Consider the following 27,181-nt stretch of genomic DNA (forward strand, 5'->3'; position numbering starts at 1 on the left):
TGCCCTGGACTCCTCCCCCTCTCCTTCTGTTACCCATCATTACGTTTTGGGTTTACGCGTTTTCGCTCATTATCCCCTCACTTAATTATTATTATTTTTAAAATATCTTTGGGCCTTTTGTTTTTTGCCTGTAACCCATCTTGACTTCTAGCCTCCTGATTTCCTTCAGCTCTAGGTGCCCTATTTGTTTCTCATGTCCCACTCCCATCCCCTTCACATCCCACAGAAAACAAGTTGACATCTGGTCAAAGTATAAACTCAGATTTTGTAGGAAATGCTGTATTACAAAAACAGTATTATATCCCTAGCATCCACCCCCCGCCCCCGCCCCGGCCAGTCTCCCTGCTGGGAGATGTTTGGGTCCCATCCCACTGGGAAGAGTAAAAGGACTCAGTAGTCTTCAAAGTAACAGCAACTTCTTCCAAGGCTGGGGCCGGAAAGGCACACCGCATGAAACCTAACCCATCTAGTCCTGGGATGAGGCTTAATTCCCTGTAGACAGGAATTGGGGTAGTGGGGGCTCAGGGAAGGGTCTGGACCCTGAGACTCCTGCCTGCAGGAGGGAGGAGATGGGGAAGCTCTGCCTTGGGGTGGGGGATCCCTTCCCTCTTGTCTTTGGGGAACAGACAGGGTAGGGAGGGGGTGAGTGGTGCTCTGCTGCCTGGAGGGCTCAGGTCTGAGCAGCAGGGTACCCCCAACACCTACCCCAGCAGAACTATTGGGATTTTACTGCCTGAGGACAACTCGGAGGTCTGGGGTCTTCTTTGGGATTTGGGGGGAGTCCGGAGATGATGGGACATGAGAGGTATGATCTAAGGTCACAGTCTTAGGAGACCTTGGGTCAGAGGTTGTGCAGAAACATACTCCCCCGCCCCCATGTGAGATAAGGTTACCAGGTTTCTGTTGTCATGGCCAGTTTCTCTGGGTCAGAGATCATGGATTAGAGGTCATAGTGGAGCCACCAAGGCAGAAGTCACAGATGAGATGCATTTTTGTGTGTTAACTGACCATGGCCTGGCCAGAGGTCAGGGAGCACTAGATCCCTGATCTAGATCCCAGAAAGTGAAGGGCTCAAAAGTGAGAGGTGAGAGGCCAGGGCCATGGCAGCTCACACATACATGGCCCGGGACATGACAAAGCCTTTGCTCTGGTAGGAATCAGAGGGGCTGGAGTAGGACAGGGCATCATAGATGGGGTTGATTTTATCTAGATAGTCTTCCTCCTCCTCATCATCATCCTCTAAGTCCAGGGAAACCCCCTCCATGACAGGTGGCCCAGGAGGCACCAGGATGGGGGAACCCAGGCCCGTGGCCCCAAGGAGCAGGGGCCCTGACCGTTCTTCCAAGGTGGGCAGCTCATGGTATCGAGGCATATCCTGGGGGCAGGGAGGGAAAAAGAGTCCAAGGTCATCTCCTGTGCAGTATACAGAATCCCAGCCTGCCCTTTGACCCCCCAAATCCTGACCATCTCTTTATGCCAGCCAGTCCTGACTTCATCCCTTGTTCGGCTGGGTGGAAATTGCACTGGAGCAATCATATGGCTTGTCTCCAGCTTAAAGCCCAGAGCCTGTCAGTCCTGGGCCTCTCCTTTGTCTTTTGATCGCTGACCACAAGACTTTCTCCATGAAGCTTTGACTTCAATCTTGACCTCAACTACTTAAACTTAAGCCCTGAAGAGCTCCTTAAACCTTCATTTGTCTCAGCTTCAGTATCTGACCCCTGACATCCAAGAGACCACAGAGGGGAATGACAATTGGTTTTGTCTCATCTCCAGGCACGGTATCTGGCAAATGTAGATGTTCAACCAGTCTTCACTAAGTGACTTTAACCTCATGTCCTTGGACTTTTTCAACCATGACCTCCCCCACTGAATCCCAAACATATCTCCCTGCTCTAAGCTCTGAGTAGAGATACAGCACTGGCCTTGAGTTGTGACCTTTAGTGATGGACCTTTTATGTCAGAAGCTGATCCCTGGCCCTTAAGCCCAAACCCCGAACCCTCCCTGAATTCCCACCTGCTCAGCACATGAGACGCCAGCATCAAAGTAGGGGGTCTTGAGTGGGCTGTGCTCTGAGGCCCCAAGAGTGAAAAGCTGGGAGGGCTGCAAGGAAGAAAGAGGGGCAGGTCAGGACCCTCTCACAGCTGGCCTCTCCCCAGAAGTCCACCCTCCTATCCCTGGCCTCAGTGGGAAAAGGTGCGGGTGTGGAGGTGGGGGCAGCTTGGGCTCCTGGGGAAGTGCTTACCATCTCAGGCTCCTCCAGCTTCGCCTTGGGGGTTGGTGGCTTGTATGAGGGAGGCCCTTCCAGACTGTTGGGTAGGAGGAAGGTCAAGTGGAGTCTCAGACCCGAGAAGCCCTCCTATCCCAGGATCACTGCAGATGCCCTTCCCTCTGCCCGATCTCTCTGCTGCCCCCCTCCCCAACAGCCCCCCTTGCCCAGCTAACTCTTATTCATCCCATGAATTTCTCTTCTTCCAGGAAGCCTCCCTGATTCTCCAGGAGGATTAGGGACTCCTGATATATGGTTCTATCTAGCTGTTCTTCTCTCTTGGGGCACTTATGGAGTTTGTATTTGAAACATTATTTCTGATATCATTCAATAACTATGCCACTGTGAGCAAAGTGAGGAAAGAATGAGATCTGTGTCCTCAACAGTGTTCTCAGAACTCCCTGTGAGGAAGTCAGAAAGTATTTGTTTAAAAAATGAATGAGGGGTGCCTGGGTGGTACAGCTGGATAACCGTCCAGCTCTTGGTTTTGGCTTGGATCATGATCTTGGAGTTGTGGGATCAAGTCCTGTGTGGGGGTCTGTGCTCAGTGTGGAGTCTGGGATTTTCCCTCTCCCTCTGCCCCTCCTGCTCATGTTCTCTCTCTCTCAGATAAGTAAATCTTTGTTTAAAAAAATGGATGAATAAATGAAAGCTGCAGAAACTTCCTTGTGAATCAGAATCACTCAGGGAGCTACAGATTTCAAGCCCTTCCTGCAAAAGTTCTGATTCAGGGGCACCTGGGTGACTCAGTCATTAAGCGTCTGCCTTTGGCTCAGGTCATGATCCTGGGGTCCTGGGATTGAGCCCCACATCGGGTTCCCTGCTCCCCAGGAAGCCTGCTTCTCCCTCTCCTGCTTCCCCTGCTTATGTTCCCTCTCTCACTCTCTCTGTCTCTGTCAAATAAATAAATAAATAAAATCTTAAAAAAAAAAAAAAGTTCTGATTCAGTAGGTTTAGTGTAAGCCCAGGAATCTACATTTTTAACAAGTGTCCCTACCCTTACTACACACACACACACACCCTGGACTATTACTTCAGAATCATTTTGGTCCCAAAATGCTCACTTGTTGGAAGAACTTCAGCAAGTGATTCTGGCTCTCTGGACCTGTTTCCTCTTCGAAGAGGGTATCATGGGTTCCCTATGAGAATTTCGTTTCTGTGATGTATTTACGTGTGTAAACACTTTTAAAAAATGTTTGCCTCATCATTGCATTCCTAACCTCTGGCATCTGGCCCTGAATGGTTACTTTCTTAATATTCACTGAATCAATGAACACATGTGAGGCCTCATTGAGGTCACACACATAAAATGCATTTCACCAAGCCTGGCACATAACAAGTGCTCTGCACAGAGAAGTGTGGTTAGTTCTCTTCCAATATCCAGGCACTCCCATTCTCAGATTGAGATTTTATTTTATTTATTTTTTTTTAAAGATTTTATTTATTTATTTGACAGAGAGAGATCACAAGTAGAGAGGCAGGCAGAGAGAGAGGGGGAAGCAGGCTCCCTGCCGAGCAGGGAGAACCTGACGCGGGGCTCGATCCCAGGACCCTGAGATCATGACCTGAGCTGAAGGCAGAGGCTTTAACCCACTGAGCCACCCAGGAACCCCTCAGATTGAGATTTTAGCAGGGCACATGGCCGCCCTGGGTAAAGACTACATTTCCCAGCTTCCCCTGAAGCTGATATACCATGTGAACAGGTTCTGGCTGATGGAAAGTGAGGCAAAGTGATGGGTTCCCTTATAGGGCAGGTCACTGCCCTCTATTTGTCTTTCCCCCAGGCAGGAATAGGGGCTTTGAGGTCAGGAGGCTGTATCTGGTTGTCAAGTATATAGACAGTGCTAGAAGAATGGGAAGCCATCTTGGAATGCTTAGGGAAGGGAAGGTTGAAGAAGGTGGCAGGAGCCTGGGCTCTGATGACATCACAGAGCAGAGCTGTCATACCCACACTTTACAGGAGACAGAAAGAAACTCTCCTCTCCACCCCACTTAAGTCACAGTGATCTGGGGTCGCTCCCCTCGCCCCACCCCTTGGGTTCCCAGATTCTGGGACCCCTCCTCCACCCAGTTCTTGGGGCCCATCACTCACTCATCCTCCTCCTCTGCCCCCTGTAGCCTCTGCTCTTTCCGCTGCTGCCGACAGATGAGGATGCCTGTGGCGACCACAGCGGTAGCAATGATGGCAGCAATGATGCCCCCAATGATGCCACCCGTGGCCCCTGCGCCTGCTGTGTTGGGGGTCTCTGCAAGAAGAGGGACAGTGTCAGGGGGTCTCCAGGAGAAAGCCACAGCTCCTTATTCTGTAAGTCATCACCCACCTGCCTGCCTCCTCTCCCTGGTTCTTACTGAGCATTTGTTGCGTGCCAGCGTCGAATAAAACATCTGCAAGTCCCTGTTCCCACAGGAACATCTGTTTTAGCTGGGTAGGGAGACCAAGGGCACAGAGACGAACACAACAGCTAACACGCCAGGTGGCAGTAAGGGATTGAGGGTAAAAACAAACACAGAGTGGGGAAGGTGGTAAGGAAATGACAGAGCGGGGGACCCCAAGGGTCATCAGAGAGAGACTTACTATGGGGCGACATTTGAGCAAAGGCCTGAAGGGACGGTAGGGGGTGAGCCAGGAGGAAATGAGAACATTCCAGGCAGAGGAAAACAGCCAGTGCAAAAGCCCTGAGGAAGAAGCCTTGTGTTACTTTGAAGGAGCAGCAAGACCACCACAGGGCCAGAGAAGATGGGGTGGGGGGAGGAGGGAAGGGAGGTGACCCAGCAGAGCTAAGAGACGCAGAATGGTGGGTATTCTGGAATCGGGATCAGAACCCTTAATTCATTACAGGGAATGGAGTCACCCTGGGCAGGGGATGTGGTTCTGCCAACCTAACAGGAGAAGGAATCGAGAGAAGCTATGCCCCCCTGGGTCTCTCGGTTGGAGTCCTTCTCTGTCCCTGATGTCACCTGTTTACTTGTCAGTTTCCACGGCCACTGCGAGCTCCAAGGGGCACGGTCTGGCACCTGGTTGGTGTTTGCCAGATGTGCGTGAAGGGGACCGGCGCTTCAGGATCCACCCCATGCCAGACTGTCCAAATTCCCATTTTGGGGAGGAGGCATGGGGGACCCGAGGTGGGGGACAAGACCATAAACAACCAGAGGAAACTGCACATGTTCGCAAGCCCCGCCCACAGGCTCCACCCTCGTCAGCCCCATTGCTCAGTTGCCCAGAGGAAGAATGTCTGGGTCGCATTTCCACAACTTCCTGCTCCGCAGCCTGGCGGCCTCGGGAGGGCTTCAGAGCTGGCGGGATGATGGTAACTGCTGCTCACTCAGTCCACACAGTGCCATCCTGAAAGTACTGTTATTCCTGTTTTTATTGCCGGCGCGCCCGGTGGGGAGGTGGGATGTGGGAGGGCGGGGCTATGTCTGCCTGAGTCACCTCTGTGTCCCTGGCAGAGTAAGTGGAAATCAATACTGGTGGGAAATGGACGCCCCAAGCCCCACCTGGCGGCTCAGTGCGGGCATTCCGGGCGCATCCTCCGCGGCGGGGCTCGGGACAGCAGAGGTGACTGGGACCGAACCTGGCCCCTCCCACTCTCCCACCTTTCCCAGGCTCCTCCTAGTTGGAGGAGCGGGGAGAGGGATACAGAGCTGCAGCTCCTCCCTTGGAATCACTGAAAACCCGTTGCGACCTGGACAAGAGGAAGAAGGCTGAGAAAGGCCACGGTTCAGTGTCATCAAGATGGGACTTTTCTGGTTCCTTTAATACCTCCACCTGCCCCGTATCCTCAGGGCCCAGAGAACAAAGGGGGCCTCCCTCCCTCCTGAGATCCTCAGCAACCGCAGAAGGTCAAGTTTGAGCTCTGGCCCCTCCCCACAAGGGCAAACCAGTCCAGGTTCCCTGTCTGTTCTGGGGAGCTCTGGGCTCTCACCAGTTTGGCTATTCTCCCCACCCCCACCCCTGGCAGAAAGGCAGCCACAGTCCTGGAGAACCCCCTCAAGTCCAACTTTCCTAGCCTCTGAGCCCAGAAGCCAGCGACCCACATTCCGGGTAGCACTGGCCTTGAGGGGTCTCAGGCATCCAGTATGTCCTTGAACAATCCAAGTAGTCAGAGCCCCCCTCCCCTCCCTTGGCCCCCGAAGTCTAGTCCCCATCAGGCTCCCACCCCCGGGACCTAGTAGTCCCTGTCCCACCCCCAGTGAGGGGGTCTGACGTATTACAAGACACCCCCGATGTTTTCCTCCAAGGCGTTTATTAACTCCTGAGCGTCATGGGGCCGGGGCAGGTCAGAGCCAAAAACAAGTTCTCTGTGTGTGTGTTGGGGGGGGTTCCTCTCTAGGTCCCCATGACCGAGCTCCCCCGGGGCCTCCCCTTCCCCATGCAGCCCTGGAGACAGAAGTCCAGTGTGTGATTCCAGCTCCCTCCCAAACCCCGGGAAGTGGGAGGTGGCATCTGAGCTCCAGTGTCGTCCAGAAAAACGAGTCCAACCAGTCTGGAACCCTTTGGCTGGTGTGGCTGGCTGTGTCTCTGTCTCTGTCTCTGTCTGTCTCGGGGTCACACGTAAATTGCCCGCCGTGAAATGAGGGAGCCGTCCAGCTGGGACTCCATGTCGTCCTCGAGAGCCTTGGGTGGAGGCAACATGAGACCTTCCTCTGCCTTCTCCTCCTCTTCCTCCTCGTCCTCCTCCTCTTTGCCATCCGGCTTCAGGGGGCCAGGGGCGGCTGGCGTCCAGAAGACGGGGCCCCCATTCCCAAACACCTGAGTTTTTGGATCGTAGGCTCCTCCTCCACTGCTCTCTCCTCCTCCTCCTCCTCCTCCAGGGCTCTTCCTCCTCCTCCTCACCCTCAGCAAGATGAAGGCCAAGGACCCCCCAGCCAGAAGTAGTAGCACCAGCAGTGTCCCCCCCACGGCCCCCCACACCACTGGACCCACGTCTCGGGGCGAGGCCCGGGGTGTGTCTGAGGAGAGAGAAGGAGGGGTGAGAGAGAGAGAGAAAAGGGAGACACGAGGTCAAGAGGACACATCTGTGGTGGGGGGTCGGGGGGCAGAGGACACAATAGGGGCAGCGACGGGAAAATTGGGGAGGTGACTCTGGGCAGAAGACAGGCGAGGTGGAGGGAAGGTAGAACCTGTCCACTCTGGGCTACACACACTGGGCACTTTGGATGGGGGTGTGAGGGGGGTTGCCAACTGGTGGCCCCCAGATGTGTTTCCTGATACCTGCACAGGGTTTTTCAAAAATTAAACTTGCTAACATTGCAGAAACTAGGTGATTTCACCTCCCACCCCCCCCAAAAAAATCCAGATTTCTTTTAGGGAAAAAGAAACTCAGATCAGGCCACAGCAAGTTCTCGTCTCTGCCCGGCAAAGGGCAGTAGCTGTGTGAAGGCGGCTGCGAGGGTCGGAACAGGGGTTCCGCGCCCAGCCACAGGGTCACTGGCCAGGACCCCAGAGGCATCTGAGTTTGCGACCTGCTTTGGACAGGCCTGGACAGGGGGGATCCTCACAAAAGCTCTGAGGTTAGGGTCATGGAATCTTGGGTGGATTGAGCCAGGAAAAGGCCGAGCTGGATTGGGGGTCAAGACTGTCAGATTCCAGGGCGCCTGGGTGGCTCAGCGGGTTAAGCCGCTGCCTTCGGCTCAGGTCATAATCTCAGGGTCCTGGGATCGAGCCCCGCATCGGGCTCTCTGCTCAGTGGGGAGCCTGCTTCTTCCTCTCTCTCTGCCTGCCTCTCTGCCTACTTGTGATCTCTCTCTAAAAAAAAAAAAAAAAAAATCTTAAAAAAAAAAAAAAAAAAGACTGTCAGATTCCAAAGCCCGGTGGACTTGAGAGAAGGAGGAAAGAAGGGGGAGGGTGCTCCTGAGAAACCCTGTACCCCTTGGAAGTGGCTGGGAGCACCTGGTCTAGGCCATGTGGCCTGCCTCCTGGCTGGGCCATGTCCCCAATTGTGGAACATGGGGGCTCATAAAGCCCACTGTCTCGAACTGGGCTAGTGTTCCTGGCAGTGGGCCAGCAGCTGGGAGGGGAAGGGTCTGGAAGTGGAGAAGGAAGCCAGGGACTGCTAAGAGTGCAGGAGGGGGGCAGGGACAAGGGGTCCGGGGTCTAGGCCCCACACCAGGAATAGACATTGATACAGTTTAAACCTAGAACCATTTTACACATGCCCCTTCCCCCACCCCTGCATGCAGGGCTGCAGATGGGGAGAAATCAGGGGGTGGGGAACCCACTTAAACCTAAACCCCTCTTACCCACACCCTGCACATAGGAGGGGCTGGGACCCAGGCTCCCGAGGGCCCCTGTTTCTCCGGGTGTTTCTTTTAAGAGCGGCATTTTCAGGGACACCTGGGTGGCTCAGTGGGTTAAGCCTCTGCCTTCCGCTCAGGTCATGATCTCAGGGTCCTGGGATGGAGCCCCACATGAGGCTCTCTGCTCAAAGGGAGCCTGTTTCCCCCTCTCTCTGCCTGCCTCTCTGCCTACTTGTGATCTCTCTGTGTCCAAAAAAAAAAAAAAAAAAAAAAAAAGTGGCATTTTCAAATAGAGCCCCAACCGTGAGCTGTCAAACCCATTTAGCAATTCATAAGGAGCAGTTAAAAAAAAAAAAAAAAAAGTAGACTAGAAAAAGTGTCTCCCAAGTAGGAATGATAAGTACTATCTTGTGAAACTTTTTTTTTTTTTTTTTGTCTGCCATATCCTCTATACTGGTACACTGGTTAGAGGCGTGCAACAGTTTTCTTACTGAGAACGCCCATCAGTGACGTCCAGGAACCTGTTTCGGCGCAGGATGGAATGTTTATCTGGGTTTCTGCAGGTGGTATTTTGGAGCGGGTGGGTGTGTTCATGAGTCTGTGGGTCAAAAGTTCTCCCGTCTCCCCGAGGCACCGTCTCGCCTGTGGCACAGCCTGTGTGCCTACCGTTGTGCTTACGCGAACCCAGAACGGCGTGGCTGTAACCGCACGTCTGGGTCTGGGCGTGTGCGGGAGTGCAAGGTGACCCTGAGACCCTCTAGATGCGACTCAAGGGCTGAGAGTGAGGGGCGCCTGGGGGGGCTCAGTCGGTTGGGCATCTGCCCTCCGCTTGGGTCAGGATCCCGGGGTCCTGGGATCATGTCCCGCATCGGGCTCCCTGCGGAGACGGGGTGTCTTCCCACAGGGCTGAGTCTCTCCCTGCAGGGTGAGTGTGAAGGGCTTAACTTTGAGGCTGGTGTGTTCTCTTGGAGGGGGTGGTTTCCGGCAGGGGACGTCCCTGGGATTTCTGTGTGTTTTAAGGGACTGTGGGGGGTGATCGCATGTTTGTGGGTGTGTATTCCTTCAGTGACCCTCAGGTATGACTGCATCTGTATTTTCAAGGCTCCGCCCCTTACAGGGGTGTCCTGATTACTGTGCCTGGGGAGACCAGGTTCTCGGGTGTGGATCTGGGGTAGAGGTTCAGGGGCAGGCTTTCCAGTAGGGCCTTGGTGGGGTGGGCGGAGCCGGCCCTCCCCTGGGTGTGTCTTCCAGGGCGGGGCTGAGTCTAGTTCACCACTGTCTCCCCAACATCAAGGGGGATGCTGGCAAAAAGGAACTCTCAACAAATATTTGTGAGATGACGATGTGTTGAAAGCAGCAGGGTTTCTGGGGAGTTTCTGAGGGCGTGCGCCTCAGGGAACGTCTCTGAGGTTCTTTGTCAGTATCTGTGCGAGAGGGACAGTTTCTGCATGTGAAACTGTTGGGGTTTCTCCCCATGGTGGGCATATCTGCGTGATAGTGTCTGGGACAGTATAACTTCCTGGGACAGTGGGTCTGAGCGGGGGCGCCGTGTATCTATGGTGCATGTCAGAATTCCTGAGAGGGATCTGTTTCCATTTGTTTCTAGGGGTGTGCGTGTTTGTGTGTGTGTGTGTGTGTGTGTGTGTGTGTGGTATGAGATTATGTCTCAGGAAAGGGATCCGTTTCTGTGTCTGGCCGTGGCGCCTGTCTCCAGGTGTGTGGGGGTACTCACACTTATGTGTCCTCACATTTATGTGTGTCTGTCTTTGGTCATGTTTCTGAGCACACCGCCCCGCCCCCGGACCCACCAAGGCACTATTCCCTGTGTTGTGTGTTTGCACAGGTGTGCTGCATGAATGGGTGTGCCGGGAGGGTGTTTCTAAGAATGGTACACGTGGCATCCTGGGGGACTCTGGGCTGGGGTCGCCTGGCTTTGTTTGGTGTATGCCTCTGCTCTTGTGGGGTGCATGTCTTGGTGACGGTGGGTCTGAGTGTGCGGGTTGTTTTAGATGGGTTTCTGTTTTGATTCTGAGGCCATCTCAGGGCAGAGTATGTCTCTGGAGATGTGGGTCCTGCTTACTAAGACATGAAAGGGCCTCTGTTCCCAGCTCAGGGGACCCCGTGTCTGTGTCTCGGGGCACATGGCCTCCCTCCCCGTCTACAGTTGTGATTCCTACCCCATTTCCATCTGCCAGTGCCTCAGGCCTAGTTGGCCTTGTTCTTTTCTGCTCCTGTCTTGGGGCCCATCTGAGTTTGAGGTCATTATCAGGGAGACTGACGAGAACTTTCGACCCAGAGACACATCGGCCGCCATTTCCAAAACACCCTCTAGAAACACAAATCCTCCAACACACGCGAAAACTGATTTCCTGATGTGACTTGACTAGCACTCACGGTAAGAAATCAGTATTCAAATGCGTCTGTTTGTGTCTGTCTAGCTGTGTGACATGTGTCTCTCCAACTGGATCCCAGGGCGATGCCTCTGGGTCTCCTCCTGGAATCTCTTTCCAGGTCTCTAGTTTCTAGAAAGCCCCCAGCAGAGGCCTCATCCTCCTGATTCTTCCTCCAGTGCCTATCCTGTCGTCCCGATCCAGATCCCACGTGGGGACAAGACAGAAAAGCCACACGGACCTCCTTTCTCATTGGCAAGGCGGGTCTGAATCTTTCCCCAGGCCGGCGGCACAGCCTCCCTCAACGCGGCCCCGGAACCCCAAAGGGAGAAACACTTGGGGAGCGGACCACCTCCAAGACCTGCTCACCTCGCACGAGGACCACCTGTTCAGCACGACCCGTGCCCACGGCGTTGGTGACTGTGCAGATGAATGTGGTGTTGACCAGTCTGTCCACTGAGTGGATGATCAGCTGGGGGCCCTGGGCTATTGCTGAGGCTGGGAAGATGCCTGCTGTCCTGGAAGGTGCAGGGGTCACCGGAGGGGGACATCAGGGGAGCACAGGCCTGGTCCCTGATGACACAGCCTTCAAGATCCAAGCTCCAGGGACATAAATGCTAATGCTCAGGACCCTACACGGCCACCGCTCTCCTGGAGAACTCATGGGCTCAGGTCCCTGATGCACTTCCCTCAGATCCAGGGGTCCAGACCCCCAGCTGCCTCTTCTTTCAGACCCAGGAGTCCAGACCCCCAGCCCCTTCTCCCTCAGACCCAGGAGCCTAAGGCCCCTAGCCCCTCCTCCCTCAGACTCAGGGGTCCAGACCCCGGCCCCTCCTCAGACTCAGGACCTGACTCCCTCAGACCAAGGACCCAGGGGCCCAGGTCCACCCAGGACTCACGTGCTCCAGTCATAGCCTGTGGGCTCTGGTTTGCTGCGGACGTCACAGCTCAGGGTGGCCTCGCTGCGGCCTAGGTACCAGTTGTCGTCGTAGCCGGAGATGGAGACCTCAGGGGGGTCTGGAGGAAATAGGGGAACTAGCTCAGGGACAGGGAGACTCCCAGAAGAGGGGAGAGGTCAGCAGAGAGATGGAAATCCTGAAGAAATGAACTGGGTTGGCAGGAGGCAGACCTATGTCCCAAGTGGGACAAATCAGTTCCGGCTATGTCTCCGTCCAGGGATGCCACCTGGGTCATCTGGAGGGAGTTACTGTTCCACGAAGGCAGTGCCTGTTATTCCTGTCACACCCGGAGCAGATAAAGGAAGTGGTTTAACCAAAGGCAGTGTCTGGGGAGCTAGCGTGCAGAGTGCTGAGCTGGGGGCTAGGGTGTGTTTGGCCAAGGCGGAGAAGAGCCAGCTGAGTTACTCTCCCGCTGCTCTGTGGGGTAACACTGGGGGGTGTGGGTGTGGGCGGTTTTTGCAGTTTGCCAATTTCCTCGGTATAAATACTCCCCAGTGGTCAATTTCAAGCTGTCCCTACAACTTCCCTGGATGTGGAATTGGGACGAAATGCATAAAACTGGCCCTTGCGAACCCATTCCAGCTCACCCACTGATCATGGTGGGAAGGAGAGAGCCTCATGAAGCCAGCGGAGGCAATGAGGGGACACGCGGGAGCCAGTATAGACAAGAGGCAGGAAGGCGGTGCCGACTTTGGCCTGGGGGGGGCTAATGCAGACAACACTCGGGGAGGGTGTAGACAGTACCCTAGGGAAGCCAGTGTAGACGATACTGGGGACGCAATCACAGCCCAATGCACTCACAGCGCACGGAGAGGGTCACAGGCAGCAGGATCGGCTCCTCGAAGCTCTCATGCTCTACTTTGCAGGTGACCTTGACACCGTCTGCGCGGCTCAAGGGCACCAACGTGAACCGGCTGGTGACAGTGACTGTGCCGGGCACGGGCCCCGACATCTGGGTCTCTTTGGTCTCCCCATCCAGGGGTGAGAACCAGGAGATTCGAGCGGGTGGGCGGCCACCCTCAGAGACACAGCGGGCCACAGGCACGGGTTCCAGGCTGAGCGTGACCTCCTGCGTTTCGGCGTGGTTCTGGGGCTGTGCTGGGGAGAGCAACGGAGGGGGTACGTCACTCTTCACCTGTGGTCCTTCCACGGACACCTCTGCAATGGGGCTGAGCCAGGAAGCCCCAAGTGCTGGGGGCTCAAACCCCACTTCTTCTGCTTAGCAGGTGCATGGCCTTGGGCAAACCATTTCCCAGCCCTGTACCTCAGCTTCCTCCTCTGTAAAGTGGGGAGAACTAAAATGCCCACCCCAGAGGGTTGTCGGGTAGATTAAACAGATAGGTAAAACCCTTGGGATGGTGACTGACGCTCCCTATGCTGTGTGTGCTGTGACATTATTCTGTCCGTCCTCCTCTGCCAGAAAAGCAGAGACAGCATCCAAGAGCCTGAGATTTTCTTTTTTTTTCTTCAAAAAAAGCCAAAGCAGGATAATGCAGTTCAAAGGTCCAGCTCAAAAGACCTCCTACTTCTTCCCTGTAACTGCCAGGAGATGGGGGTGCCGGAAGTGGGATAAAGGTTGTGGAGTTTCCCAAAGCTGGAAATTTTTTGCCCTTTTCACCCATCTTCCTGGAAACCATGGAAAGATACTGGGAGGAAAACAATAAAACGTCCATGAGGAATAACCCACAGGTAGAACCGGACTGTCCCGAGTTTCTGCGTCATGGCCCCGGGTGCCTTGTGGATCTCACTGGGTTTCTCCAGAGTTCATCGATGTGGTACAGCCCTCTCCTCCTTCCCTCCCTTTCCCTCCTTTTCTCCCCTGACTGCCAGAGCCTCCGATGGGCCTCCCCACATGCTCCCTGGTTGCCCAGCCACCTGTCCTCTGACCACTCCGGGCATGTGCCCCACACCTCCCTCAGTCCCTGCAGCACCCACTGCAAGGTGTTGGTGACCGTGTGCCTGGAAGGGTCTGGGCCTTCCTTCTCCTTGACTTGCTCTTCCTCCTCCTCCAGATCCAGGCTTCACTTCCTCAAGGGAACTTCCCTGACATCTGACTCTCCCTTTTAGGGGCTCTCACGTCACCTGCTACTCTGGGAAAGCAGAGCTTTGGCTGTTCTGATCCGTGTTCTGCCCTAGGGGATAGCTAGTGAGAGGCAGGTGCTCTCTACGCAACTATTGTACAGAACGCATGATGATGGGGCGCCTGGGTGGCTCAGTGGGTTAAAGCATCTGCCTTCAGCTCAGGTCATGATCCCAGGGTCCTGGGATCGAGCACCGCATCGGGGCGGGGAGGGGGGGGGTCTCTGCTCAGCAGGGAGCCTGCTTCCTCCTCTCTCTCTGCCTGCTTGTGATCTCTGTCTGTCAAATAAATAAATAAAATCTTAAAAAAAAAGATTTTCTCTTTAAAAAAAAAAAAAAGAACACATGATGACACAGGGAGAGACCTTTGCAAGTGGTGGAGATCTGTGCTTTGAACTATGCAAAACAACTGGGGTTTCAGGCTCCATTAAAAAGGGAAGCCTTTGGGGCGCTTGGATGGCTCAGTCATTAAGCGTCTGCCTTTGGCTCAGGTCATGACCCCGGGTCCTGGGATGGAGCCCCACATCATCAGGCTCTCTGCTCAGCAGGGAGCCTGCTTCTCCCTCTCCCACTTCCCCTGCCTGTGTTCCCTCTCTCTCTCTCTCTCTCTCTCTTTTTTTTAAGATTTTATTGATTTATTTGACAGAGAGAGATCACCAGTAGGCAGAGCAGCAGGCAGAGAGAGGGGGAAGCAGGCTCCCCACCAAGCAGAGAGCCCGATGAGGGACTCCATTTCCATTCCTTTTGTTTGCTAATTTGATTATTCCCTGGCATTACCTCTAACTTATCTCCAAAGCCAGACATCTTCTTGCTACCCCAACGGCCTCCACCTTGGTCTAGTTGCCATTACCTCCCGCCCTGTGGTTCCCGAGCTTCCACCCTCGTCCCCAACATGCAGCCAGAAGGAGTCTGTGAAAACCAAACCCAGATCACATCTGTCCCCTGATCAGAACTTCCCATAGCTCCTGTTCTCTCAGGGCAAAAGCCAAAGTTTTCATGTGGTCCACGAGGCTGTCTGTGATCTGTGGCCCTCATCATCTTCTTGATCTTGTCCCCTCCTACTTTGCCTTTATTTACAAGCCTCTGGCCACACTGACTTCCTTGCTCTTCCTCAAATGCACCCTGCCACAGGGCCTTGGCACTTGCCATGCCCTCTGCCTGGAATTCTCTTCCCTTACTTAACCCTACAGGGCTCCCTCATCTCTTTCTAGTTTTTGTTCAGATTTCACCAGGCCTCCCTAGCCAACATTGTAGCCTGCCCCCTGCCCCCCGCCCTCCGGCTTCCAACGCGCCTACATCCACCTGACCCACTCCTATTTTTCTTATGATGTTATTTACTCTCTGGCACCCCCTTATTGAAGTAGAAGCCCCAGCAGGGCTGGGAGCTCTGCCTTATTCACTGCTTCATGCCCAGAGCCTAGGATACTGTTTGGCACCTAGAAGGTGCTCAGTCTATATTTCTGAAAGCCTTGGGAACTGCCGTGTCCTCAACTTGCAGGATAGAGTCTGACACGCAGTAGGCGCTTAACAGGTATTTGCTAACTGAGCGAGGACCACAGGGAAAGTCAATATCATGCTAAAGCCCAGAGAGAAACGGATCCTTGAAGCGGGGATTTCCCGTTCCCTGACCCCCCGCACTGCTCACCTATGGCTTTGAGCCAGGTCACCCCCCGACTGGTGCCACTGGGGAAGGTGGCAAACTCGCAAGTGTAGTTGCCCTCGTCGTCCACTGTCAGTCCCCGGAGGGCCAGCGTGGCGTCTCGCAGATCCATCTCGGTGCCCTGCCTGGTCCCTGCACTCTGCCCGGCAGTGACAAAGGACAGCCGCTCTTCACCAGGTTTTGGGCTGCGGAAGCTGGGGCCGTAGGAGGGGTGGAAGGCAGCCACACTCTTGCTGACCCCGGCCGCGTCTACATGCAGCCAGGTCACCTGTGACACTCGGACTTCCGGTCCTGGAGGCAGCAGGTGGCATGGCAGCTGCACGGTGCTGCCCAGGTAGCCCCGCACCTCGGGTGGCACTCGAACTTGGACATCCTGGGCTCCTGGAGAGAAAAGAGAAAGAGACTGGTGGCAGGGGGAAGGACTCAGACACCTCCAGGCTAGTCGGGGCCATCATGGAGGGGCTCCCCTGGGAAATGCAGACACCAAATGCCATGCAGGAGCCTTTGTGGGGTCCCCATTCCAAAAGGGCCATCCAGGAAACATATTTTTTTTTTAAAGATTTTATTTATTTATTTGACAGATAGAGATCACAAGTAGGCAGAGAGGCAGGCAGAGGAGGGGGGGGAAGCAGGCTCCCCGCTAAGCAGAGAGCCCAATGCGGGGCTCGATCCCAGGACCCTGAGACCATGACCTGAGCCGAAGGCAGAGGCTTTAACCCACTGAGCCACCCAGGCGCCCCCAGTAAACATATTTTGAGGAAAACTAGGGATACGGGAATCTGGACTAAATTATGGGCTGCTTTGGAATGTTCGCTGATATTCTTCTTTTTTTTTTTCAAGATTCTATTTATTTATTTGACAGAGAGAGAGAGAGAGAGAGAGATAGCAAGAGAGGGAATACAAGCAGGGGGAGTGGGAGAGGGAGAAGCAGGCTCCCTACTGAGCAGGGAGCCTGATGCAGGGCTTGATCCCAGGACTCTGGGATCATGACCCGAGCTAAAGGCAGACGCTTAACAACTGAGTCACCCAGGTGCCCCTGTTCACAAATATTCTTAAGCATGGTGGTTCAACCTTAGGCAGGTAGCATTCCTGTGTCTGCACCATCATGTCTGCAACATACTCTCAAATGGGTCAGCAAAACCAAAACCAGCTACAGAGAGAGCCATGAAGACAATGCGGCAAAATGTAATCTGCTGTGGAGTCTGGCGGGAGAGTGGGAGGCAGGCTCCTGAGCTCTTCTTCCCACTTACACCTGCTTGTATGTTTGCAAATTCCCGCTATAAAGTGTTTGGATGGAAAAAAAAAGTGGGGCGCCTGGGTGGCTCAGTGGGTTAAAGCCTCTGCCTTCGGCTCAGGTCATGATCTCAGGGTCCTGGGATCGAGCCCCGCATCAGGCTCTCTGCTCAATGGGGAGCCTGCTTCCTCCTCTCTCTCTCTCTGCCTGCCTCTCTGCCTACCTGTGATCTGTCAAACGAAAAAAAAAGTCTTGTAAAATGTTTAGAGAAAAAAAAGAATCCCCCTCAAAAATCAATCAATAAAAAAATAAATAAGCCAGACGCCTGGGGGCCTCAGTCGGGTTAGGCATCCACCTTCAGCTCAGGTCATGATCCCGGGGTCCTGGAAGCGAGTCCCTCATTGGGCTCCCTGCTCCGCGGGGAACCTGCTTCTCCCTCTCCCTCTGCCTTTCTCTGTCTCTCATGAATAAGTAAAATCTTTAAAAAAAAATAAATAAGCGTGTCACAAAATAAGTTTTTAAATATTTAAAGTGTGAGGGCAGCCTTCACTTTTTTCTGCACAGAGTTACACTTTCTCTCACCTTTCTAGAAAAACTACAGCTCTCTGAGCCCTTTTTTTTTTCTTTTAAGATTTTATTTATTTGGGGGAGAGAGAGAGAGAGAGAGCACAAGGAGGGGTCGGAACAGAGGGAGATGGAGAAGCAGGCTCCCAGCTGAGCAAGGAGCCTGATGTGGGGCTCAATCTCAGGACCCTGGGATCAAAACCTGAGCCGAAGGGAGATAGATGCTTAACCAACTAGGCCACCCAAACTGCCCCCCATCTTTTTTTTTTTTAGAGCTTTCTTGAGATATCATTCCCACTCACCCACTGAAAGTGTCCAATTCAATGACTTTTTAAAAACATTTTATTTATTTATTTGACAGACAAAGATCACAAGTAGGCAGAGAGGCAGGCAGAGAGAGAAGGGGAAGCAGGCTCCCCACTGAGCAGAGAGCCCGATGTGGGGCCCGATTCCAGGACCCTGAGACCATGACCCGAGCTGAAGGCAGAGGCTTTAACCCACTGAGCCACCCAGGCACCCCTCAATGACTTTTTGTATATTCACAAGAGTCATTGTATATAGTGTCTGTTGCTATAATCAATTTTATTTTTTTTAAAGATTTTATTTATTTATTTGACAGATCACAAGTAGGCAGAGAGGCAGGCAGAGAGAGAGAGAAGGGAGGAAGCAGGCTCCCCGCTGAGCAGAGAGCCTGATGCAGGGCTCGATCCCAGGATCTTGAGATCATGACCTGAGCCAAAGGCAGAAGCTTTAACCCACTGAGCCACCCAGGCGCCCCTATAATCAATTTTAGGACACAATTACACTTCCCCAAAGAAGCCCAGTGCCCATTATCAGTACTGATACCAGGCCTTTGTTCTCTTTTTTATAGCTGAATAATATTCCATTGTCCGGATGTACCATGTTCCCTTTATCCACGCATCAGTGGACAGACGCTGGGGTTGTTCCCACTTTTTGTCGATTATGAACAAAGCTGTTATGAACATGTACATACATGTTTTCGTGTGAATGTGTATTTTCTTTTTTCACTTATCTTTTGTTCTTTCTAAAAAGGTTTTGTTTATGTATGGGAGAAAAAGAGGGAGAGCATGAGAGAGCAGGGGGAAGGGCAGAGGGAGAGAGAGGCAGAGAATCTCAAGCAGATCCCCTGCTGAGAGTGGAGCCCGTGGGGCTCGATCCCAGGATCCTGAGATCATGACCTGAGCTGAAGGCAGAGGCTTAACCCACTGAGCCACCCAGGCGCCCTATTTTCTCACTTTTAGTAGAAAGCACGATGAAGAGGACTATGGGTCTGTTATGCGAGGTGGGAGGGCACAGGGACTGAGGGCACACTGCCTGGGTTCAAATCCTGACTCCGCCATGCCCTGCCTATGTGACTTTGGGCAAGTCATTTGACCTCTCTGTGCCTTGGTTTCCTCAGCTGTAAAATGAGGATAATCACAGGGCCCACCTCCCAGGGGTTATTACAAAGATTAAAGAATATTTGTGGAGCACTTAGCTCAGGGGCCACAGGAAACAGGAGATCAGTGTTTGTTGAATAAAGGCCGGCCGGGTAGGTATAATTACAAGTGGCACTTGACATTCAGTCTCGAGGCGGGTCAAGGGCACGTGCCCTGTCGCAAGGGGGGCAACAGCTGCCCAGCTGTCTTTGATGGAGATGGGGCGTAGGGAGTGTGCGGCCACCAGCCCCACATGGGAACCCAGGAAACATTAACAGGAGACCCTAATGATAGGGTCCCCAGCAGAAGGGAGTCCCACCAGCGGGGGCAGTCCCAGAAACTTCTGGAAAGAAGCCATCGGTCAAGACCACTGTGTAATGGATATACTGTCTCACAGAATTCCCACGCATGTCCCCGAACAGCCCGAGAGTTAATATTTTGGAAACGGGGCTTTCTCCCCTTTGGACAGGCCACGCTACTGGTTGTCATGGGTTTCCTGCTGGCTTGGTCCCTTTCCAGGTGGATGACCATATTTCTGAGCCTCAGTTCCTCCATCTGTAAAATGGGGATGTTCACGGTACCCTCCAGGGTCCCCTGTGAGAGTTCCACGGAACGAATTGCTCCCATTAGGGCTCTGTAGGGCCTGGGGCAGGTGAGTCAAACAGGCCGTTAGCTGCCCGCCACAGTCCAAATCTGGCTTTGCTTGTATTTTCTTTTGGCCCGCGCAGCACTGTTTCACGCATGAACTAGCACTCAGTAATCTACTAACCCACTGAAGGGCCTGGTGATTAATCAGGATGTGGGGCTCCTGCGGGTCCCCAGTGGGGTGGAGAGGAGGAAAGGCTGCCTCTTCCTTCAGGGGCCAGCGCCCTTCACCCACCTGGCCTCCAAAGGCACTGAGTGTGGGACAAAGGAACCTAAAGGCTCTGCCTCCTTCTAGCTGGGTGAGGAAGGACGGGCACTCTGTCAGGAGAAACCATCTGGCCTCGTGAGCTCTGGAGGGAGCCAAGTAGGGTGGGGCCAGTGAGTTAGGTTTTCTCCTTTGAGACAAGTGGGAGCCATGGAGGGTTCCTCAGCAGGAGAATGACTAGACTTAAACCAAGGGAACCTGAAGGGCAGGTGGAGCTGGACGGAAACCTGGCCAGCCAGCAAAAAGTCCTGACAAGGGCTCAAGAGAAGCCCTAGAGGTTGAGATGGAGACCGGGGGTGGGGCAGCAGGTTGACTCCTTGAGGGGGTCCATGCAACAAAGAGCAACTCAGCAAAGAGGTCCTGGGTGCCAGAGGGTCGGTACCCAAAGATGGGATGTCTGTTGTTCCCTGCTATACCCCCAGAGCCCACACCAGGGTATTGCATATAGTAGGTACTCAATGACCACCACCGAACAGGAGTGCCTGGGGGGCTCAGTCAGTTAAGCGTCTGCCTTGGGCTCAGGTCATGATCTCAGAGTCATAAGATCGAGCCCCACATTGGGCTCACCGCTCAGCAAGGAGTCTGCCTGAGATTCTTTCCCTCTGCCCCCTCCCCTGTGCATGCACGCGTACACACTCTCTCTCTCTCTCAAATAAATCTTTAAAAAATACATATATATACCACCAAACCAATGTCTGGCTCTGTGCTGGGTGTGGTGCTGCAGGACAAGTCAGGTGCTTGTTCTCCAAGAGCTGACAATGTGACAGGGAGGCAAATGTCGCACTAGTGGGCATCAGCATCAAGGATGCCACAAAGACTAAAGGTGGCAGGGAGTGTGGGTAAGAACCCAGAGCCGAGGCCTGACCCAGCCGAGGCAGGCCGGGAGGGCTTCCTGAAGGAGACCTGATTCCTTTTCCAGGGAATCTGAGCTCAGGCCCACGGAGCCCCTCCCCCAACTTTAGGCCCCTGTGTCCCTTTGGGGACCCAGATTTCCCATTCTAAGGGAGGCCTTGTGATTGTGGGATGCCTGTGCCTTCTGAGGGAGGTGGCCCTCCTGGATCTAGGGTCCTGTCTCAGCACTGCCCGCTTCAGAGCATTTAAAAAACCCACTCTTCGGGGCGCCTGGGTGGTTCAGTCAGTTAAGCATCTGCCTTGGGCTCAGGTCATGATCTCAGGGTCCTGCGATGGAGCCCTGCATCTGGCTCCCTGCTCAGCAGAGAGTCTGCTTGTGCTCACTCTCTCTCACTCAAATAAATAAAATCTTAAAACAAACAAACAAACCCGTCCCTTAACTTCTCATAGGGCAGGCTCCTGAGGCAGGTCTTTGGTCCCCAACTTTCTGCCCCAGAAGGCCCCGCGCCCCTCCCCCTGCTCAGCATTTCCTCTGTCTTCCAGCCTGGACTTTCATGACTCCCTGGAAAGTCACTAGGGGAGGGATTCTTTGTCCTGTTAGGCTCACAAGCTAAGCCCTCAGTGTCCACAACGGGGCCTGGCTCCAAGGGGATGATCCCTGTTGGCTGAACAAATGAGGTTCTAAAATCCTCTGGCTTGAAGAGCTGTAGCATCGGGTGTGGGGGGGCTCCCCGTGGGCTCCCCTCATTCGGGAAAGAAACTAAAGCCTTTAGGGCAGCCCAGGATTCCCCGAATCCTCCTTCTGGCCCTGTCTCCCACCCCCTGGGCTCTCCCCGCTCCCTCCCTCATTTCCTTCAGGTCTTTGCTGGGCCAAGTAACCCCCCCACCATCACGCTAATGATAATAACAAACCCCCACCCCCACCCCAGACCCAGCTTCCTTTTCCTCAAGGCACCTGATGTGTCTTTGCCATGAAACATCAGGGCCGGGAGACTGAGATCTTTGTTCACTCCTGTGGCTCTGGAGCCTAGAATGGTGCCTGGCACACTATAGGGGCTCCATAAATATGATGAATGAATGAATGAATGAATGAATGAGATGAAGGCAGAGAAACAGTGGTGTACCCGACTGCACAGGCTGAGGCTAAGTTAGGGCTTTGGGAGCCCTGGAGAGTTACATGTGGGGGGAGGGGGGAGGGGGCAGGGTTAGGTATGTGCCTCTGAAAGCGCCCTCAGAATGGGATGGGGCAGGGATGTTGGGGGGTTGGGGCCGTGAGGAAGAAGGCTCAGCCAGACGGAGTCAAGTTCAGAAGGTGGAAAGGCTGGGACCTGAGGCCGAGGGGCTGCAGGACTTAGGGGCACAGGGGTGGGTCAATGGAGGCATGGGAATTGAAGCCAGTGTGGGGGGGGGGATGGGATGGGGGGTCGGGGGGGTGCAGGGGGGGATGGGATGGGGGGTCGGGGGGTGCAGGGAGCCGGTAGCTGGCCTAGAATTAGAGTCTCAGTGTCCAGTGTGCTGCTGGGCGGTGCCGGAGCCCTGACCTTGGCTGGGATGTGGCCAGCACCACAGCGGGGGAGAGAATGGCCCAGGGAACACAGACCTCACTCAGCCTCCTTCATCAGCAAGCCAGACTAGTGACAGCTTCAACGCGGAGTCAGCGGGGTCCCCGGGCACACTTCCTCTCCCTGTGGCTAGGCCTTTGGGCTTACGGTAGCAGAGCAGGGGCTGCCTGGGGACAGTACGAGCCCAGCAGGAAACCGTGATGGACAGAGACACAGAGCCTGAAACCCTGAGATCTGGGGAAGGGTAGATCTAGGCAGAGAGGCGTGTGCATAGGGCTTACAGCACCCTAGAGGAGGAGTGGGCCAGAGGCCCTGACTCCTGGGCTCCTGCCTGGCTGGCTCCCCAGGGCTTGGCTCATCCCCTCTGCCCCATAAACACTGGGACCTGCCCTGCAGGGCGCGGCGGGACTCAGCAGGCCCTTGAAGGCCAGCGTGCTTGGAGCACTGGCCTCAGCTGCTACCTCAGCCACCTTGCTAATTAATTAATTGCATTAATCACAGTGCCCACCCCCACAGCGGACATCCGGAGCCGGTCTGGGGCGGGGTGGGGGGGTGGGGGGGTGGCGAGCAGCAGCAGCTGCGGCCAGGCCAGGACACGGGCTTTCTGGTTGTGCCCAGGACTTCTGCACCTGCCTCCTCTTCTCCCCGGGTCGTCTCTCAGATGGTGGTTATCACTCCCTTCCCCAGGCTGATATTTCCCTGCCTTTCTGCAGGGGCTCGACCACCCTGAAGCCCTCGTCTCTGGGGTCTGGTATTTCTGGGGTGAGTCTCTAGGATCACTCTTCCCGGCTGAGTCCCTTGGACAGAAAGAAGTGCTCATATACCCAGTCTACATGTGCCCCAAAAATGTTTCTGGCCACACAACTCTGGCCTCCCTCTTACAGGTCCTGTCCCTTTGATCTCTGAGTGAATGCCTACGTGCCTCCAACTCCTAGGTAGGGTCTCTGGCCTCTACCTCTGTCTCTCTCAGAGTCTCTGCCTCCCTTCCGCGTCTCTCACGTTCTCTCTGACAGCTGTACTGAGATGTAATTCCCATACCATCCAATCCACCCATTCGAACCGCACCGTTTAGCGCCGTCGGTCTACTCGGACCCTATATTCATATGCTACGTATCCGGTATATTTTGTATTTACAGACTGGGGACTCCATCAAACCGGAGCCCATCTCGGAACATTTTCACTAGCCAAAGAAGATCGCCCACATCCCTAGCTGTTCTCATATTCTCTTTCCTCTATGTCTGACATCTGAGAGCCCAGTCTCCGTGGGTCTGGGTCTCCTGCCTCTGGAATCTGGGTCCCTGCATTGACTCCGGGGGTCTCTAATCTCTCAGGATTTCTGAGGGTACATCTCTCAGGGTCTCTGGTCCTGGGACCTCCCTGCCTGCTAGATCTCCCCATCTCTGCCCATCTCCCTACATCTCTGATAATACTTTCCCCGTGCCTGGGCCATCTCGTGGGTCTCTCTTCTCCTCCCCCTCCTGCTCCATTTCTCAGCCTCACTGGGACATTAAAAATGTAACAGCGTCCCTGGTGGGGCGGAGGAGCTGGCTGGCATGCCTAACTCCCTGTCCCTCCCATGTCCACCACTCCCTGGGGCCCCCACATGCGGCTGGCCTTGAGGCTCTCCTGTGCCCTGACCTCCCTGGGTCAGGACATCGCCATCACTGATGGCTAGGGGCTTTAGGGCTCCCAGCCTGTCACCAAACCTGTGTCTCTCTCCTTAGGCAGTTCTTGCCTTTATTCTGCTGTCTCTGTCCACCCCCCCCCCCCTTTCTCTGTCCCCTCTCAGTAGCTTGCTGTCCCACCCCTGTGGGCTGTAATTCATTCTCTCCCATCTCTCGGTTCCATTCTAGTGTTTGTCTCTGATCCCAACCCTAAATTTGTTTCAGATGCACTCTCCATGGGCTTCTGTCCCCATCCCTGTATCTCTGCCCTCTCCGTGAGTGGCCCTCCCCTCTTCTTCTGCCCCCTCCCCCCTTCCAGCTCCTCCCTGTGAGCAGACCCACCCGCACTTCGCTCCCCAGTCCCCCTTTCCTAACAAGAAGAGACAGCAGGCCCGCCATCCCCTCTCCTCCCGTCCCCTCCACCACCGTGGGGCTGCCTGGCTGACGAGGATGAAGTGAAAGCTGGGGAGGACCCAGCTGGAGACCCAGGTGGTGCCCCCTCAGTCCTCGGAGGCCATGGAGGGGGAATGCGGAGGAGCCAGAGACAGGTAAAGAGAGATGGGTGGAAAGGAAAGGGAGAGAGCTCTGTGGGAGATGAGAGAGCCAGGGGACCAGAGAGAGGTGAGAAATGAAGTGGGGGGGGCAGGGAGAGAGGGAGGGAGGCAGAGAGAAAAGCAGGGAGTGTAGGCATAGGGATGAGGGGTCAGGAAAGGGGAAGGCCCTCCTCCCCAGGTGCTAAGAGCTTTCACATGGGATCAGCAGGAGATCTGAATCCTCCTAATGGCCCTTCAGAGAAGGGGTTAGGATCTGTTTTACAAAGTAGGAAATGGAGGCTTAGAGGCCCCCGGTGGAGCAGAGCCAAGAAAGGCTCTGAAGTCTGCATTCCAGGGGACGGGCTGTGGACCCTGGGAAAGAGGCTGGCCCTTTTGAAACCTCTGTGTCCCCATCTGCAAAATGGGAACAGGAATAGGATGTGCCTCCCAGGGAGATCTAGAATCCTCCAGGAGATCATGGATCACGTCAAAGCCTGGCTCAAGGTCAGGCGGGTTTTGAGCATTTCCCCGGAGCAGCAGGTCTGACCTCATCTCCCTACCTCTGACACTGAAGGGGAGGCAGTACCCAGCTCTGAGGAAAGGCTGGGAGACAACTCAGAGACATGCTGGGAAAAATAAGGTCAGAAGGGTAATAAGGGCTACCCCAAGACATCTCTCCCCACCCTCCCCGCCCCGCCTACACTTTCTGGGCAAACCCTTGGGAAACTCCAACATCCAGAGTTTCTAGTAGGGAATAAACAGCCCGGTCACCTGCAAGGGGCGGGGCCAAAACCTCCTTCACCTGTTTCCTCCCAGCCCCTCCCTCCTCTGAGAGCTGCGCCCTCCCTCAAGGGGGTTGAGGGGCACGGGAGGGGGCTGGTGGGCAGAGCGGAGGGAGAGGCGGGGGATTAGGGCGGCGGCTCCGCGCGTCACCCACCCCCCCCTCGCAGCGGCTCCAGGGACGAGGGCGCGACCAGAGAAAAGATAAGGTCCCGAAACCAGGGAGTCCGGAACCGGGAGTCGGGAGAGCGCCTGCCCCTCCCTCCCGGGTTCAGCCAAAGTGAAACCGGTAAAACTTCCCCAGGGACGTCCCAGCCGACGGCTCACAATGCGAGGGAAGGGTCCCAGCCTGTGCGACTCAGCTGCTCTTTCGGCCTGGGACCCCACCGACCGAGCTCCAGCTTTCCAGATAGAGCCTCTGGCCCTTGATTACATCTAGAAGCCAAGAACACGGTCCCCCGCCCACATTTTATAACTGGATTTCAGAAGACATTCCAATGTTCACAATTAAATCTGAGGTCCATGGGATAGAGCCTCTTCCACCCCCCCCCAACATTTTACCTAGGACTCGGGAGACAAAGCCCCTTGCTCACAACCTGGAACCAAGTTTGTGCCCTGTCTGCCCCCAATTTGACTAGGACCCAGGACATATAGTCCCTAGCCTTCATTCTGCCTGGGACTCAGGAGACGGAGCCCCCAGCCCCTAATTTTTCTGGAGCACAGGAGCCAGGCCCCAGCCCCTTGTTTTCTGGGCCCCAAGAGACAGAGCCTACATCTCCCTGAGGCCCAGGGTCGCCGGTACTCATCCTTGGCCCTCCAAGGGACCCAAAGTCCGAGCTCCCGGGGCCCTCTGGAGGACCTGGACATCTGGCCCCCCCTACCCTCAATTCTCCCAAGGCCTCAGACGCCCAGCCCTGGGAGAAGGAAAATGGGGGGATGGTCTTGTCTCCTCTTCGCGACCCTCCCGCTGGGGGAGGGGGGAGAAATTCCCCACATGCCTGAGGGGGTAAGCGGAGACGGAACCCCAGATCCGGTTGACAGCTCGGTGCGAGGTGGGGAGGGGGTCGCGAAGACTCGGATTTAACCCTTTTGGTGTTAGAATCTGAGGAAGGGGGAGGGGGTAACCGAGAAGTCCGGTGTAGGCTGGGGGAGTTGTAAAGAAGGGTGATGAGGGGAGAGGGCTGCAGAGAGGAAAGGGTCGGAGTCGGTAGGGGCCAGCGAGGAAGAGGGCTCCAGAGAGAGGGCTCGGTGAACTGGGGGTGGAGCGGGGAAGGTGCTCAGGCTCCCCCCACTCGAAAGGTGGGGAAGGGACTGGGTCCGCGCGGGGGGTGGGCGTCTGTGGTTTCTCACCGGTTTCCCGGAGCAGATGCAGCAGCAGCAGCAGCAGCAGCGGCAGGAGCGGCAGCGTCGGCGACGATCTCGACGGCGGGAGGGCTGCGGCCCGGGCCATGGGGGGGCCCGGGGAGGGACTGGGCCCGGGCGGGGCCCTGCGGGCCACTCCGTGAGCGCCGATCCGCTGGGCGGTAGAGCAGGTGCCTGAGGGGCTCCGGCTCTCGGCCGGTTCCCGCCCGGTCTACTCTCGCGGCTCTGCTCTCGGGGCCGGGCTCTCCCCGCTCGGTGCCCCCGGCCCCAGGCTTCTCTCCCGCAGCTCGGACTCGCTGACGTCACAGGACCCACCCCTTCCCTCCCCCATCCCCCCCGCGGAGCCGACCTTGGGCTCCGGCCCCACTGGCTCAAGCTGTCCCGCCCTCTCTGAGATTCCACGCTGGTCCTCCCTAGGATTCTACTCCCGCCCCGCCCAGCACTCTGCACCCGCCCCCTCCCAGGATTCTACACCTGCAGCTCCCGGGGATTCGATCTCGCCCCTCCACTAGAATTCTATCTCCGCCTCTCCTGGCGTTCAAACCCCGCCCCTTTGCCCTCCAGCAGGCCTCCTGCGCCCCGCCTCCCCCGATCGCCTGGTGGCTCCTTCAAGGTTCTGTCACGCCCCCTCCGGGGCTCAGGGCTGTCTCCGCCCCCTGAAGCCACGCCCCCACAGGCCCCTCCCA

The 27,181-nt window shown here is 55.4% G+C and overlaps 1 protein-coding gene across 2 annotated transcripts; it reads right to left on the reverse strand.

Moving 5' to 3' along the window:
* Positions 1–245: 245 nt before the first annotated feature.
* LOC111160672 (nectin cell adhesion molecule 2) lies at positions 246–26,777 on the reverse strand. 2 transcript variants are annotated; one of them, XM_022523938.1, is made up of 9 exons: positions 26,484–26,777; positions 15,581–15,976; positions 12,658–12,954; positions 11,797–11,914; positions 11,267–11,415; positions 4,360–4,513; positions 2,244–2,307; positions 2,015–2,101; positions 246–1,375 (listed from the first exon to the last, which is right to left on the reverse strand). In XM_022523938.1, exons 1-9 carry the CDS (start codon positions 26,581–26,583, stop codon positions 1,109–1,111), a joined length of 1,632 nt encoding a protein of 543 aa, XP_022379646.1. In that variant the 5' UTR covers positions 26,584–26,777; the 3' UTR covers positions 246–1,108. The 2 variants fall into 2 exon arrangements, with proteins under 2 accessions (XP_022379646.1, XP_022379647.1); XM_022523939.1 differs by lacking the exons at positions 246–1,375; positions 2,015–2,101; positions 2,244–2,307; positions 4,360–4,513 and adding an exon at positions 6,541–7,220.
* Positions 26,778–27,181: the final 404 nt, after the last annotated feature.

The sequence above is a fragment of the Enhydra lutris genome, unplaced genomic scaffold, assembly GCF_002288905.1.
Source record: "Enhydra lutris kenyoni isolate GAN:26980312 unplaced genomic scaffold, ASM228890v2 scaffoldscaffold77, whole genome shotgun sequence".
In the NCBI taxonomy this organism is placed as follows: Eukaryota; Metazoa; Chordata; class Mammalia; order Carnivora; family Mustelidae; genus Enhydra; species Enhydra lutris.